Consider the following 16,700-nt stretch of genomic DNA (forward strand, 5'->3'; position numbering starts at 1 on the left):
TGCATTATCAGCACTAGTATTAGTTTCATACCCAGCCCTGGTAGTCAGTGCACGCACGCTCCCGCGTGGGCGCAAACGCAGGCACTCGCGAAGGCGCACATTCGCTGCACTCAGCTATCCAGCCCCAGGGCCCTGATCTGCCCAAGCCCTCCCGATGCGCCCTGCTCAGCCCTGAAGAAGGGCACGAGACTTCCCAGGCATTTCCAAACCCCTCCTCTTCATCTACCACCTCCACCAGCCCCGGCATTGTCCCCCACCCCAGCTCAGCACCGCACCGTGTCACACCCTGGAGGGCGAGCAGTTCCCCCAGGGGCTGCAATGCTTCCCCAGCCCACTTCTGAGGGGACCCTGAGACACCCACCTGGCTGTGCACTTTCTCCAGCTCCTCCTTGCTGACCGACGCCTTGCCGTCCTCCATAGTCCCCAGAAGGAGCTGCACATCCGACAATAGCGCATGCGTCCTTCTGAGGTCCCTCCGGAGACGCTTCTCCACGTCAAAGTCCCGGTGACCGATCTGAAAGGCAAGGGAAGGCCCTCATCAGCTAAGACAGCAAAGCAGTGGCCAGGGTCTACGTGCTCTGGAACCAGGCTCCCTGGGTTCAAATCCTGCTCTGACCTTGAACAAGATTCTTTTCCTCCGAGCCTCGGTTTCCTCATCTGCAAAATGGGAATGGCATCAGGCACACGGGGCTGCTGTGAAAACTAAATATGTGCTTAGTCTAATGCCTGACTCACAGTAAAGGCACAAATATGAGCTATTACCGCCTGTAAGGATGGAGTCACTGTCTCATCCCTGGCCCCAGTCATCACTGTGGCCTCCCTTCACCTTGCAAGAGCCTACAGGTCAGGTGAGGGCCTCTGCTGGCAGAAAGTCAGAGCAGCAGTTACCCTAGAGGGTTAGTGACTGGAGAGGGCAGGAGGGGACTTCGGGGGGGTTCTTAATGTTATTAATCTGGGTGTTGGTTGTATGAATTTATGGAAATTCATTGAGCTGCATGGATGGGATGTGGTGAATTCTCTGCATAGATGTCACACGGCATTAAATAGTATTAAAAACTGTTGCACCGCTTTCCAAGGTCTAAATCCAGCTTTTCTGTCCCCTGAGCTGGTCCCCTTTGCCAGTTTAAGGACAGGCTGATGAGGTCACTTCCTACAGAGGGACCTTCCCCAGAGGTGAGTACATTCCCTCCCCCAGAATCCTAAAGCCATATCCTGAACTTGGCACCAGGAGGGCGACAACTGCCCATAGACAACACTACAGACAGACAAACCAAGGGAGACACAGGATTACGCAGGGGCTCGACATGAAAGCCCGAGAGACCACGGTCTCCCCTGAAAACAGAGCGCTGACGACACTGAGTTCACGTCGCTGAAAGCAACCCACAGCGCCCCTCTCTCCAGGAGGCCAGAGGGAAGAGCAGGTCACCACGGATCAGAAGGGGCCACAGAACCCGGGGCCCAGCGGCCTCAAGCCTGGGGCTCAGTCTCTACACACCCGGCGTCTGAGTCTCTACGCCAAGCACCATTCCCTGCAGTGCTCAGCATTCCCGGGGACAGTCTAGAAAGAATGTGGGACTTAGAGGGAGGTGGCCGAGCCTTTGGACCCCGGCTCGCCACCCGCTAGCAGTGGTAACTCTGGCCGAGTTAGGTCACCTCTCTGAACCTGAGTGTCCTTGCCTATAAAAGAACAGGTTAAAATGAAAAAAAATCCCTGTCCTCTGTGTCGAGATAAGACAGAAAGCCGACGTGATAACGGGTCGGAGGGCTTTACAAACATGAAGGGCTATCGTATTGTCTGATGACCTGGCGGGTCCTCCTTCAGATTCTGCGTTACTTTCTCTACCCCCAGCTTCGAATCCTTTGAAAAGATGAGTGGGTTCTTAGACTATAGCCTCTTTGTCCTCAGATGTATTACTTTTAGTTATAAACGCTGGACATTATATGTAATATGATATTATATATAATATCTATTACACATATATATTCATTTTCTCACCTGGGGAGCTGAGCTGAGGGCTGGGCATTGTGCCAGGCCCTTTGTCACATGTCATTACATTTAACTCCTGTGACAACCCCATAACAATAGACATTATTATTATTAACATTATTATTGCCTTTATGAAAGTGGTAAGAGCGTACATTAATACAGGGCTAAGTGTCAGACACTGTTCTAAACACCATACGGCTATTAGCCCACTGAGTCCTCGTGATGAATCTCTGAGCTGTGCAGTGTCATCAGTCCCACTTCACAGATGGGGAAACTAAAGCTTACGGAGGCGAAGGGGTTTGCCCAGGATCACAGACCTACCAATACGTGGCAGAGTTACGATATGGACCCAACTTTTCTGACTGCAAAGAGGTCGTTTTCGTAAAATATATGAGGAGAGGGGTATGTTTTGCTCTTTAAAAGTGTCATGGGAGCGCCAAGGGGCATGATCCAGCCCCGGGCTGGGATGGGATCGGGAAGAGTCTTATGTAAGTAGGACCCAGCTTGGTGAGATTCAGGGCAGGGCCCCACAGGCAGAAGGCACTGTGTGAGCACAGACGGAGGGCTGGGAAACAATCTTGGATATTCTGTTCTGGGTGATTAGCCTGAGGGCAGGAAACGGAGGTACAGCTGACGACACTGACTTGGAGAGGGCAGGGGACCTGCCCAAGGTCACGCTGTGGCTGTGCAGGGGGTTCAACCCAGGCAGCTCAGCACAAACATGAAGGGCTATAGTATTGTCTGATGACCTGGAAGGTTCTCCTGGAATGCAGGTCTCTAACCCCTGTACCACACGGCGCCTGCTGGACCCGAATCCCAACTTACTTGAGCCCAGGTCCTATCCCGGGATCATTCAAGCAGCGTGCTTGGCATCTCCCTTAGTTCAGTGTCTGCTTTTGCTCAGCACACATCCTAATGTGCCTTTAATTCTCTCCCCTGTGGGGCAAGTTGGCATCAGGTACATTGCAGATATTGGCACTGACCATGCAGTCAGGATGGCTCAGATTCTACCCTCTCTCCTCTGCCAGAAAGACCCTGAAAAAGCTGCCACCACCTCCTTTCCACTGCAAACAAAATCCACAGCGAAACCTCAGACCAAGTCACCCTCCCCTTCATAATGAATGACTACAGGAGAGGCGGGTTGGGGCAAGGACTCATTAGGTTAATGGAAAATAAATGTCATTCTGCAAGTTCACATTTTACAGCACAGAGATTCGAATTTAGATAAAACTGGTGAATAATTAACCAATAAATCTAAATAATGTTTAGTGTTGTTGTGGGAAACTGTGGTCCAACCTCAATTGTTTCGCCATTAATAATAAAGGCAGACTGTTTGGGGGCAGTTGTCAAATGTCTGTGGTCACAGAACTCTCTGAGCGCTTTAAAAATATGATCTGGAACAGATGTTAGGGGTAATCGAGTCACTTTACAGATGGGGAAATTGAGGTTTGGGGAGAGAAAGGGTGCTGCTGAAGGTTGCACAGTAAATTAGCGGCAGAACTGGACTGACTTACAGCGCAGAGGAATTCACTGCCCGACCTCAGGACAAGGGTTTCCTCTGGGAAGGAGAGAGGGGAGGGAGATTAGGAATGGAAACCAAGGGGCCGCCAACTGTTTGTGAAATGTTTCGTTTCCTTTGAAAAATCTGACTCAAACAGGGGCAAAATGTTCATTTATGTGACCCCTGGGCGCCTGGTGCATAAACATCCTTTATCTCAGTCATTCTACTTTCCCATGTGTTCAGCAAGTGTCTTAATTAAAAACATCTTAAACCATCAAACGGGGGTAGTGTATTGGGAGGCTCCAGCTTGCTGACTAACCCAACATTAGCTTTTTTTTTTTTTTTTTTAAATTTAAAGTTCCCTTCCCTTGGCTCGTGAAATTTCCTTCATTTTAACAATATTTGTAAACACCTCCCTTTACTGGGTGACCTGCTCTGTTTTCTCAAACGGGCTGCAGGGGATTGAACCCCTAGCCTTCCCCCACTGGCCCCCGACTGCCATTCTAGCGCCGGGTGCTGGGCTGCGCTCTTTTGCGCTGGTGCCAGAGGGCGAGTAGCCTCAGCGGCGCTGAACTTGGGTGGCCCCAGTTTTGCTCAGCTGGAGAAACAGGAGACCCAGGGAAGGAAGATGACGCAGTTGTCCTGCTGGTTCTCTCCGCTTCTGACTCTCCTACCGCTACAGGTGGCCTGGTCCTTTTGCAGGATTCCGTCATTTAATGCACCTTTTTTTGTTTTCAAATACATGAGCACCTATTTGTCCAAGGCCTGGCTGCTCTGGATGAGCACTGGACGCGGCCCCCATTCCTTTGTGAGCAAACAAATGACCGGGGAAGGTGAGCATGGTAAAGGCCATTACTAATGAAAAGACAACGAGTGTTTGTGGGGCTGGGGGTGGGAAGAGATTAACCAAATAACTGATATGCATGTGTGCATAACCCATGGACACACACTACAGTGGGGTGAAATCTAGGGGCGGGGTTTGGGGTGGAGAGGGTCAATGGGGGAAAAAAGGGACATCTGTAATACTTTCAACAATAAAGATTTTTAAAAGAAAGTGCATCTTAAGCAAATACATGAGAAAAAAAAGCCCTTATAATATATGAACAGAAATCATCAAAGTGCCGGGAATTTATCTCCGATGTTAGGGTTTCATGTAGCAGCAGCACAGGCAGAAAAGGGACTATTCGGGGGACGGAGGAGCGATTCCTCCCAACACAAGTCCGGAGCTGGCTCTGGGCCCTGCCGGCTGCCTGTTGACAGCTGTGGTTCTCTGTAAAGGCGGGGGCGGGGGTGGGGGTGGGGGTTCATTTTGTCCTCAGTGGACACCTGGCAATGTCTGTAGGCATTTCTAGTTGTCACAGCTAGGACGGGGGCTGCTGGCATCTATGGGTGGAGGCCAGGGGTGCTGCTCAGCACCCCGCCATGCACGGGACAGCCCCCGCCACAGAGAACGATGTGACCCATAAGGTCCCCAGTGCTGCGGAGAGAACGCTAACACGCAGGGACGGCAGCCACCCCACAACGTGCTCTCCAGGAGCTCAGGCTGCCCACTAGCTCACCCGCAGCGGTGTGGCCAGAAGTGGCCCCACTACGGTTTCAGGCTACACTTGCCCCCCTCTGAGCCTGGCTGCCTCTGGCAAGAGCCTTGTTCTCACGAGAAGCCAGCTGTGGGCACAGGGGCCATTCGCACTCACCCCGTTAAAGCAACGGCTGTCCGCATGCTCACTCCACCAGCTGCTGATGGCAGGGCGACCCCGCCTGTCACTCTGGCTGTGCCCACCCTCTTTATTTTCCTGGGTTCTTCTAAGAACCCTGCTGAGTGTGGACCACGGAAGGTCCCCTCTGAAGAGCCAGTGAATGTAGACAGTGACAGAATTGGTCAAGAAGAGGGTGCTCGGGGCTGTCCTGCCCTAAAGACCCCTCCAGGGGGCCTCCGCCTGAGTCCACCAAGGCAGGGAGCGTGTTCTCCCGAGTGTCTGCTGGTGGCTCCCCCTTACCTGGTCACAGAGGGTGCCGATCAAGCCTTCCAAGTCCTGCTTCTCGTGGAGGACCATCTGCTTCTCCTCATATTCCTGCTCCAGCTGCATTTCCAGCTGGCGGAGCTGTGGGCACAGAGGGCAGATTCACGTGCAGGAGAAACGAGCTCCCTCTGGACAAATCCCACAAGGCAGGGACCCTCCCCAGGAGGAGGGGACAATGTGGAGATCCAGGCCCTTCACCCAGTTCCACAGAGGCTGCCCTGGCAATTAGAAGTAGGCGTCTCTGTTGGAGGACTCAGGAGCCTAAAAGCCTGGGAGCCAGACAACTATGGGGAGAGCTCGTCAATTCTGGGGAGCCCCTACCATTCACTGTGAAGCCACACCCTCCGGGTTCCCTATCCTTTCCCCAACAGATGTCTCCTTCCTGTGCCATGGCCTGGCTTGAGTATTTATTAGTCTCGGCACTCTTGAATTTTTTAGGCTCTGCATAGCACTATATCCAACATATTAAAATGCATCCGCCTCCCTTATTAAATATGTGTGTGTGTGTGTGTGTGTGTGTGTGTGTGTATACACTATGATGCAGTAAAAAAAGACAGTTGCATTTGAGATTATTTGGTGTTGGGGACAGCATGTTTGTGTCCCTCCAAAAGTCTCCTGCTGAAACCTTCCCCCTCCCAGTGCAATGGTGTTTGGAAGTAGGGCCTTTGGGTGGTAATCAGGTTGAGATGACATCATGAGGGTGGAGCCCCCATGATGGGATGAGTGCCCTTATAAGAGGAGACACACCAGGGAGCTTGTTTCTTCTCTCTCTCTCCCCCAACCGAAAACGAGGAGGTGGCTGTCTGCAAACCAGGAAGGGAGCCCTCACCAGACACCTTGGTCTTGGACTTCCCAGCCTCCAGAACTGTGAGAAGTAGATGTCTATGATACTGTTATAGCAGCCTGGACTGACTAAGACATCTGGCTACAAGGAACTCATTGAATTTACAGGCGGTTCTGGTTTCTCAGCCTTCACCCAGTGAAGCCAGGCATTCCCGGTGGGCGTGAATCCCCACCAGCCTCTCTCATATACACATCTAACTCCTTCATCCGCCTTCTGTCCCTTGTGCCTTCAGTGGCCCTATTTCACAGATGGACAAACTGAGTCAGAGAGAGGTTCCAAAGTGCATACTCTGAAGTCAATTTTTGCTAAGAGTAGTTCGTATCGGTCTCCTGGCCCCAGGCCCACTGCCACTCCAGCCAGCCATCAGCATTCCTGCCCAAGTTGCTAGCGATTGATTTCCTGCCATGGTGAGGGAGACTGAGAAGAGCAGTCACTAGACAAAGTCAGTGTTAGTGTCGGTCATAAGGAGGAAAACAGCTTTCTTTCCCTCACCTCGCTCTCTCCCTTTATAGATCTGTCCACGGCAGAGCCTAGCAAGGTAGGGGTCACACCTCAGGCTCACTGGGGCCCGGGCTCAGGGCCCTCCTCAGGCTTTGAGGCGCCCTTGGGATGCACCAGGAGAGGCGCAACCTTCACCTGAGGGCACATGGGCAGGGACTGAGGGCTTCTGTCTCCTGACCGGTGGAGAGGAAAAAAATAGTGATTGATGGTCACTTAGGTAGAAAGCATGTTCATTTCAAAACTTTCTTCTAAGAGATATATAAGGCACTCCACTCACATCTGCTTTCAGAATGAAGGCGGGAACAGCTAAAACAAATTTTAAAAAAATATATAAAATAATAAAAACTATATATCGAGCAAGGTAAAGTTTTCTGGAGTGTGTTCTGTAGAATGTTTCCATGCACTCTTCACAGGTAGCATGCACAGGGAAATCCATGCTAGAATAAGTATGGGAACCACCAAGTTGACAGGTTCTTCAGTGCAGGACTTATCAGAGGCTTTGTGCAGGAAGTGCTAAGGGAAGAGGCATTGCCCAAGGTTGACTTCTATCAAGTGCTTCCTAAATGGCTTTTCAGAATTCAAACATTTGCAAAATGAACAATAAAAAAATCTTGTGTCTTGGTTAGAGTCCGGGCTTTGGAGTCGGACAGACCTAAGTTCGAAACCTAGCTCGGCTCCTTCCCAGCTGGGGAACCTTGGGCATGTCACTTCACCTGTAGAAACAGAGTCCTTGTGAGGACTCAATAAGTTGATAGACATTAAGAACCCAGCTTGGCACATGGTGCCCAGTGGGTGCTCAAAGAATGCCATTCACTTCTCCCAAATAGGTAATAATGGAAAACAAGCAGAAACTGGTCCTTTGGTGATAATGTTCAGCACTTCACAGTTTACAAGACACTTTCCCTTCTTTTATGTCATCCTCAAGATAGCGTAGGGAAGGTAGAACGTGTCCTATCATTCCTCTCATTTCATAGATGAAAAAACAGAGTCTTGGGGAGTTCCGAGACTCACTCAAGGGCACACAGGTCTGGCTGAGCCCAAATCAGTGACTTTTTTCTTTCCAGCCCTGGGGAGTTCTAGAGGGAACATGCTGGGCCCCTTGAGTCGAGCCATGGGGACCTTCAGAGCAAGACCAAGAGCAGATGCCCAGAATGGCCCAGTTCTTATAAACACTCCCTGGAGTGATGACAGGGTGTCAAGGCAGTCTGACCTGTCCCAGGACATGCTCAGCTGGATTCCTGTCTCCCGTGGAAGTCCTGACAGTCACCAAGGCCCCCTCCTGCCCTGCCCAGGAAGGTACTAGGCAGTGGGCTCTGCAGGGTGCCAAGTCCTGGCACCCGCCTTCTCTTGATGGATGAATCACACCCAAGAGCAAGTCAGCACTGAGCTTGTTCCCTGGTTCCTCTTGGAGGCCCGGAGGCCTAGAAATCAGTGTCAGTCTTCATCTCCAACGAATGAGGGTTACATTACAAAACTCTGCAACGTTTCCACATCTGCGCCCTCCTCGAGTCTTCAAAGGCACCCTGCACGGTAGCATTATGAGCCCATTTGTCAGATGAGAAAAGTGAGGCTGTTTGCGAGCTTACGTGGCTTCTCAAAAGTCCTACATTTCGTTGTTGATGGAGCTGGGACTTGACCAAGCCCCTGTGACTCCAAATGAACTGGCTCTCAGTGACCAGAGCTGGGTAGGGAGCCAGCAGCCAAGGAATGGAATGGATTTTAGCTGAAGTTGAGGGTTTCAGGTGACTTTCCCAACATCACACAGTTGTTACATTCAAAGGGCAAAGCTTCAAATCAACGAACCCCAACACTCAGGCTCTCGGCCTCCAGTCCAGAGTTCTCTGCAGAGAGACTGCTTAGGGAGCTCATAAGAGGAGTCGACTCCGGGAAATGCTACTCGGCTCCTCCTTGGAGATTCCCAGGGCACACGAGACCCAGAGAAGCCCTGGAGTGACACCTGCGCAAGGAGGCTCGACCCAAAGCCTCCCAGCAACTCCACTTTCAGGATCCATCTTATATTCAGAACAGTGCATCTATAAGGATATTCATCTCAGCATCGGTGTTAAGAGCAGAAAAATCAGAAACCCCCTCAGCATCCAACCACAGGAGATTTGTTAATAAATCAGGGCACATGCCTACAGCCAACTGCTTTTAGGTCATTAAACCTGCAGGTTAGCTCTGTGTTTACTGACACGGAAGGAAGCCCAGGACAAACTGCCGAGGGAACAGGAGGCCACAAAGCAACCTCTCCCCGTTCGGGTAAAACGCTCTCTACAAACGCGTATGTGTGTGTCTAGTGAGAGAGAGAGATGAAAGAACATTTAAAAATAGTAATAATGATGGTTTCTAGGTGTTAGGCTTTCAAGGACGTATTGCTTTCTTGTGCACTGTTTGAAATGCCTGCAGAGCTCAGATGAAATGAAAGAAATTATTTCAAGGGAAACAGCCAGGTGCTCCTTGAAACACACAAGTCCTTACCCAAGGCGTCAGCCACACGGCATTATGGGCTCTTGGCAGAAATCTTGGGGCAATTATGCTGGGCAGTTCCAGGGGCTTCTGGAAGTTTCTGGGTCCTTTTTAAGAGAGGTACTCCTGCCCCAGTACCCTTGAAAGCACTTAGGGAGCTAAGGTCTCAGGTGACTGCCCAAAGAGTCTGTCCCCAGGCCCTGCACCCCCCTCACTCTAAAGAAGAGGGCACCAGGCCTGGGCCTGCCCGCTCCCGGGGGCGCAGCTATACTGGCTGCGTACGTACCCGCTTCTGGCAGGACTGGCGGACATCCTCCAGCTCCTCCTCCTGGTCCTCGCGGTCCTTCTGGTGCATCTGCTTCATTCGCTCTATCTGCAGCTCAAACCGCTGGCGGAGCTGGGGGCAGCAAGGACAGAACATGAGGGCGACCCGCACCCGCCCCCCTGGCCCTCCGTGCCATCCTGAGCATTCCAACTGCAGCTTTCATTTTTTGGAGTGCATGGCTGAGAGGCACCCAGGGTGGTCAGAAATAATGATTAGCCCAAATGCTGCTTCTACCCCTATCCGTGGTCATAACAGACATCACGAATCTGTCATACTCTCTACTGAGTTTCCATGGAGCCTCAGAATCCTTCTCAACACTCTTAAGATGAAACATCTGTCACTGTCCCTGGCGCAGAGATCAGTGCTGGGTTTCCGGATGGGTGGATAGGTGAGCGGATGGATAGTAGGAATGGAATTTTATTTATGGAGATAAGAAAGCCTGGAGAGGGAGATCACTGGCCCGAGACGTTACCTCGGACAACTTTGTCTCTGATCAGTTCCCCTTCCCCGTGGAAAACCACCTTCTTAGAATGCTCTTATGAGGATTAAATGAGATGGTCCGTGTAAAACACTCAGCACAGTGCTCGGCACATAAACATCCCTTTCTCTCTCCCCACTATTTTGCCAACAGAAAGGGCTTCCTGGGAGCCTGACCCAAGAGGAGCAGTGCTCCCACGAAGGAGTCACCTCACAAATGAGCGCCTCCCAGACTTGCTCAGAGCAGGCCAAGAGCTGTGGGGGACGCCGAAACCATGTCGCATGAAAGGTTCTGAAATCCAAGGCAGAAGTCATGGGTCCCAGTTCTAGCTCAAGGTTTCACTTTCCTGATCTGGATCATTGAGAGCCGGACCCAAGCTCTTGCTTCTCAGGTTTTCCTGGCACATTGGAACGACCTGGTACATTTTTTTAACATTTAAATTCCAGAGCTTCGCCCTAGACCTATGGAATCGGAATTTCCGGGGCAGAGGGCCCAGGAACCTATTCTTTTGAGCTGTCAGTTATCTACGCTCTTCAATGCTAGGGGTCCGTGGAGAAGCACTTGGGACTCAATACCGTGGGTTGCGTTGTAGAAACTCTTTCTGACCAGTTACCACGTTGCCCCGGCACCTCGCGTGGCACCGTGGTCTCCGAGGGTTACGGTGACTGTCCCTAACGTGGAGATTACGCTGAAAAGAAAAACAATCTTGGTCTTTGAAAGCGCGGATAATATTCTCTGCTGTGCGGGGCTGGGGCAAAGAGGTAAAGCGATAAGTGTGTGTAGGAGTCCCTGTTACAGTTCTTGGCATAAAGTATGGTCACTTTAAATGTCAACTTCCTTCCTCGCCTTCCTTAAAATGACAGGGGTTATGGCAAGATAATCCAGAATGAGGAGCTGAGGCTAGTAAATAAAATATTTCTTTTTCATTTTTCTTTCCAGCCTCCTGGACAATCCTGACATCTGCAATACCATTTCTGTCAGGCTTATATGAGCGAACATAAAATCTCCGGGAAAAAGCGCTATATTGTCATCAATAAATATCTCCCCGGTGTCTACAAGGGCACCATGCACTCAGAAGTTATGGGAGAGGCTACAGATGAACGAAGGAGTTGAGTCAGCCTCGCCTCCTGCGTGAGATAAGGGTGGGCAGCTAGGAAGCTGCGTTCACTTTCGGGTCCCTGAGGTCCTTGTAGGACGTTTCTGCTTCTGAACACTGAGTGGTCCCCGCTGGTGGCATCTTAAAGAGGTCCCACAATTTTCCAAAGGGCTTGGTTTACTCTTGACTCTCGGTTGCTCTGCGATGTGGCGACATCTTCCATGTCCCTTAATGTCCTACACAGGTGCTCCCCCACCTGCACGAACCTGCACGGATTCATGGGGTTGGCGGGGGGGAAGCCAGGGGATGGACAAGGCTCCGATTTCATTGTACAGATGAGGAGACGGACGTGAGAGAAAACAGAGTTTGCCCAAGGTCATAGAGACAGTGAGCTGCCGTGAGGACTGCATCTGGATGGGATGTCACAGCTCCTCAAAGGCCACCTGACTGTCCTGCCTCCGGGCCTTCGTGCAGTCTGTTCCTCCTGCCTGGGATTCTCCTGGTCAGCCAGCTCGGCCTCACCCTTCAGGTTTCAGCTTCGGCAGATGTCACTTCCCGCAGGAAGCCTTCCCTGACTGTTTCCCCAACCGAGCTCCCAAGACCAGATCTACAAGTTACACTTTCCCATAACACTCAGCACGACTGTAAAGCTCAGGAGGGCAGAGACCGCGCCTGGTTTGTGTGTGACACCAAGTAGCTGCTTAATAAATACCGGTTGACCGAGTGAGTTAAAGAGCTGTTTCCTGAACTGCTCCAGGCCCTGTCCCTCCACAGCCGGGTCTCAGTACTCAGCAGGACCCATCCTGATGGAGTGGAGGTAAGCGAGAAGCAAGGGCTGGCACCCCAGCCTTCCCCCTCCACTTTCCACTCCCACCCTCCACCCCCTCACCCCCACTTCATCAGAGCTGCTCAGAGTTCCCTGATTTACATAACTGTGCTGCCTGGTCAGATTTTCTTGCAAAAGGGTTCCCAGCTTTCAAACCTCTTCAAAATGATCGCCCCTTATGAAATCCTGCATGAGAAATTTCTTTAGCGCTAAGCATCAGGAAAAGCCTTGCTTCCCCTTGAGACACTGGTGTGTTTTTATCTTGGGGGTAATAAAAGGCATGCAACTCACATTTCCTTTCTCTCTGTGGCCGCCAGGAATTTTAGAGCTAAAACAAGTTAAGTGTGTAAGATTGCATATTTTGCATATCTGCATATTAATACACTGTCTCCACCCTTCCTTAGCGTCTACTTTAATTTGTGTTTTTCTGGTTCAAGTTGTTCTATTTATATTTTTTTCTATTTTGTTTTTCATACACATTACAAGCTGCCTAAAATTCTTTATGGCACAAGGTGGGCATATAAACAAACAAGCAGACAAATAAAATATTAATTTGGTACATCGTTGAGTGTGCTACTGCTAGAGTACTTGATATTCCTGCCATATTCCCCTCAGTTATTTTACATTTCCTGAAGACTAGTGCTCCAATCTTCCTAGACAGTGTGCACATAGTAGGTATTCAAGGCACTGTGGAGTCACATGGCACAGGCCCCAAATCCCATCCCTACCACCTCTCCACACCTCTGAGCCTCAGTTTCCACATCTGTAAAGTGGGGGCAATTAATACTAATATTTCACCAAATACAGTTCTTGTGAAAATTCATGAGATGATATAGGGGGAGAGCTTAGGGGGAAGTCTAGTACACAGACAGTGCTCAGTAAACGTCAGATATGGGTCAACACTGACTAGGCACCTGGCCTCATTCTAAGCTCTGCAGATGTCCTGATAAGCAGGATCAACAAAAACCCTGCCTTCCTGAAACTTACGTCCTAATGGGGGAAGATAGTATCATTGAGCACATTTTTAAAATACTTCCGAATGTGATGGCAGCAGGTCTAGTGAAGGACAAACCCTCTAAAGATGGAGAGAGAACTTGGTGTGGAGGTGGGGCTGTGTTCAAGAAGGTGATCAGGGCAGGCTTCTCCGAGGAGGGCACACTGAGGCCTGCAGGAAGGTAGCAACGGGCTAGATCGTGAAGGATATGAAAGTTGGACCTAGGGGTTTAGAGGTTCTCTGGGGTAATAGGGAGCCACAGAAGGATGGGGAGCAGCTGAGAGAGTGAGGTGCCCACGTCGTATTTTAATAACTTCCCTCGCATTGGAGCTGGCAAGGGACAGCTTTTCTACCTGCTCCAGCTGCTTGATGGTGTTTTCCTGCTGGTTCTGGATCTGCTGTTGCTCGAGGGCATTGGATTCCAGCTTCCAGAGCTTGTCCTTTAAGCCAGCGACGCTGTTCTGCCCTAGAGAGGGCACCGCCAGCAGCTCCCGCTTCTGGGCCTGCAGCATCTCCACCTCCTGCTTCAGCTTCAAGGTTTCCTGTTCCTTTTGCTGCAGAGACAAAGGGAAGGGAGATCAGGAGTCACATGACCACCCCCCTCCAGATTCACCTCTACCACCTGCGGGATGGTGCTTTCCACTTTTCAGTGCATGCCCTCTCCACTCAGCCGTGCAGCCCCTCACAGCACCCCTGTGGGACACCAAGGGCTGCTCTCTGGAACGGCACAGACAGGCAGGGACAGGAGAGCACTGCCATTGTCCCTGGAGTTAGACCTCAAGGTACATAAAGGAAGTGCTTGCCCCACTTGTAAGCTGTGCACCTGCTGAAGCCGAGGCTAAGATGGATCAGGGAGGCGGAGTGTCCAGAAATGACTCTCCCAGGTTAGAAAGTCACCTGCAGGGTCCAAGAACTTTGGGCTATACCATGAAGAAGCTGCACGCCAGGCCAAGTTTTAGAAGTTTTCCCAGGGTAACAGGGAGCCACAGCAGGGTGAGGAGCAGCCTAGTCAAGTGCCTATATCATATTTTAATAAAGCCCCTCTGCACCGGAGCCTGCATGGGACAGGGCACTGCCCCTGGACGGGGCTACAGTTAACTCCTTCTGTGCTAAGCCCCTCATACCTCAAGGGTGGACTCCAGATGGCCAGCAGGCAGGACGCCTACACAGAATTCCCTCCCTGTTGCCATTCACAGCAGGTATGTGGTAGGGTTTCCTGAGATCCACAGAACAAGAGCCAAGGGGGCTCACTGCCTCCCATCTCTTACCTTCAACTGTTGCTGGAGCTGGCCCAGCTCCCACCGGATGCTGGTGTTCTCCTGGGTCACTTTCTCTCGGAGTCCCTTCTCAAACACTGACTCACCCAGGGCCTGGGCGAGCTGCATGTCAAACCTATTCAAGCAGAACACATGTCATGGCACAGAGGTGGGGCACCTGGGGCAGGGCAGGAGAGGGTTTGGGGAGAGGCAGCTAGCTTGCCGAGAACTGAGGGGGAGGGGGGGAATGGTGGAGGATTTCCTTGATGCCTAAGGTTGTAGGTATAAGGTAGGAAGAATCTGGGTACCAGAAAGCACTTTTTAGGGTTTACATAGAATTTTCACAAAAATACTGAACGCTTATTTAAAATGTGATAAAAATATAGAGAGATAAAAATTAGAATAAACCTATATACAGAGAATAAAATAAAAACATACATAGAAAAATCTGATCTACCTGGTTTTCCAGTATATGCCAAGAACCTTGACCTCTACCAGGCCCAGGTTTGCTGTCTAATGACCACTGACCGATGAGCAGATGACTGTAGATATCCACACAAACGAGAGATGCCCTGCATTTCATGTTTTACATGATGTCAGGCTCATGCACTTACAACCCACATTAGAGCATGGTAATTGCTGGTAAAATGCTGGGCATCTGTGCATTCGATCTTGTGTTCATTTGTTTCCCCAGCAGATAACACAAAGACTACAATAGTCCTATTGAGGGCCATCCAGGCATGAGGAAAGGGCTCATTTGAGGCCCACCTGCCCCTCCAGGATGGTGACCACTGGGGAAGAAGTAGTTCCTGGACTGAACATCATTCCATGTGGTTGTCTCGGCCGTCAATCCCTGTCTCAGATGAGGAAACAGCAGAGGTGGCTCTGCCGAGCCTCAGTGAGCTGTGACTTTGGCCACTTGCCCTCGGACCACATAGAAAGGGCCACTGCTCCAGGGAACTTGGTGTGACTACAATGGCCAAACACGGCATGGGGTTTGGGTCTTGGTGAAAAGTTCTCCCTTGTTACAAGATTATCCAGTGTCCCTTAATAACTAGATGGTCATTCTGAGCCTCAGGCTTCTGAGAAAGCCAATCATGGGTCACACAAAGGAGCCCTACTAGTGGAACTGTCCAGGAGCTTTCTGACCAGCTGCTGTGACATCACTCAAGACGCACTATTGGCTGCCCCTGGATGGAAGCATTGTGATGATAATGACCATCAATCCCAAAGTGCCAGGCCTGGGCTGGGGTCCATGTCGCCCTTCTAACAATTCGGCAAAAACATGTTATCACATCCATTCTATAGAAGAAAGGCGGAGCGATTCATTAGGCCAAATTTCCAAAGCGGCGGAAGTGGGCCCAGTTCTCTGCTGTCTTAGCTAGTAGTCCACCTACCTGACCAGGCCCTGGGACAGAGGGGGAAAGACAGGGGGGCCAGACAGTGACTGATGCTTCAAAAGAGTCCTTGACTCAACAGGCCACTTCATGCCAAAGAACGGCTCCTACAGACTTTCACATCTGGAACACACCGACCGACCACCTGAGGCCAGAAGGATTTGCATACACCCTTCATCCCACTAGGGACAGGTGTGGTCCAGCCTCAGGTGAGTGTGGGGGGCAGTGAGCCCAGCACAGGCCTTACCCCGAGCAAGCAAGCTGGGAGTTCCATCAGCCCTCGGAACCGAGCTTTGTGACCCATGCAGTAACCGTGGCAATAAGAAGCCCCCCCGCCTCCCCCAGATGGAACCATTCAGGATCACTCTGAACTCAGAAGCCACTGTCAGAACAGGAAACTCTACCAGCGTGGAGACACCCTTCCATCTTGGGCACGGCAAACTAAGGAAGCAGCTGCATCCAAAAGTTGTTGAAATTTCGAGAGAGCTGAGGAAGCTCTGTGAGCCTCTAGATCTCTCCCTCACCATTCGACGGAGACTTCTACGGCCCTCACTGGCTTCCTGCGAAAACACGGAGCCACCTGGGAAGATAGTGGCTGCTACTTGCAATTAGCATCAGAACGTAAATGAACGCCTGCCAAGAGATGGTAGCAGAGTAGAGGGGACCACAGGGAAGGTGTAAGTCCCGAGAGGAGAAAGTGTAAGTGTGAAGCAATGGGGACCTCGGAGTGTGGACATCACGGGGAGATTCTTACGTACCTGGAATGAGGGATTCTACCCAAGCGGGTGAGGGAAAGACCAGAGAGATGGAAGTTTCTGGCTGTGTAAATTCCAGGGGCAGACCCTCTACCCATCAGAGCTGAACCCCTCCACAAGGCCTCTCAGAGCAGGAGTGGAGCCTGCAGACGAGGGCCGAGATCAGCACAGCTGGCAAATCCTGGGGGACGATGGAATCCAAGCCTCTCTCCTTACAGGTGGGGCCCGATGAAGCCATTCAGTAGCAGGTGGA

At 51.1% G+C, this 16,700-nt stretch overlaps 1 protein-coding gene across 1 annotated transcript in view; it reads right to left on the minus strand.

Annotated features, from left to right (window-relative positions):
* Window positions 1–16,700, minus strand: part of MYO18B (myosin XVIIIB) — a 162,101-nt gene that overhangs the window by 65,007 nt on the left and 80,394 nt on the right. Inside the window, exons 31-35 of the mRNA XM_087828665.1 lie at window positions 14,308–14,431; window positions 13,393–13,593; window positions 9,607–9,717; window positions 5,486–5,590; window positions 362–514 (exon numbers count right to left, since the gene is read on the minus strand). Of these exons, the coding sequence (XP_087684791.1) occupies window positions 362–514; window positions 5,486–5,590; window positions 9,607–9,717; window positions 13,393–13,593; window positions 14,308–14,431 (694 nt within the window). The remainder of the gene's footprint in view (window positions 1–361; window positions 515–5,485; window positions 5,591–9,606; window positions 9,718–13,392; window positions 13,594–14,307; window positions 14,432–16,700) is intronic.

This window comes from Miniopterus natalensis, chromosome 20, assembly GCF_054644295.1.
Source record: "Miniopterus natalensis isolate mMinNat1 chromosome 20, mMinNat1.hap1, whole genome shotgun sequence".
NCBI lineage: Eukaryota > Metazoa > Chordata > Mammalia > Chiroptera > Miniopteridae > Miniopterus > Miniopterus natalensis.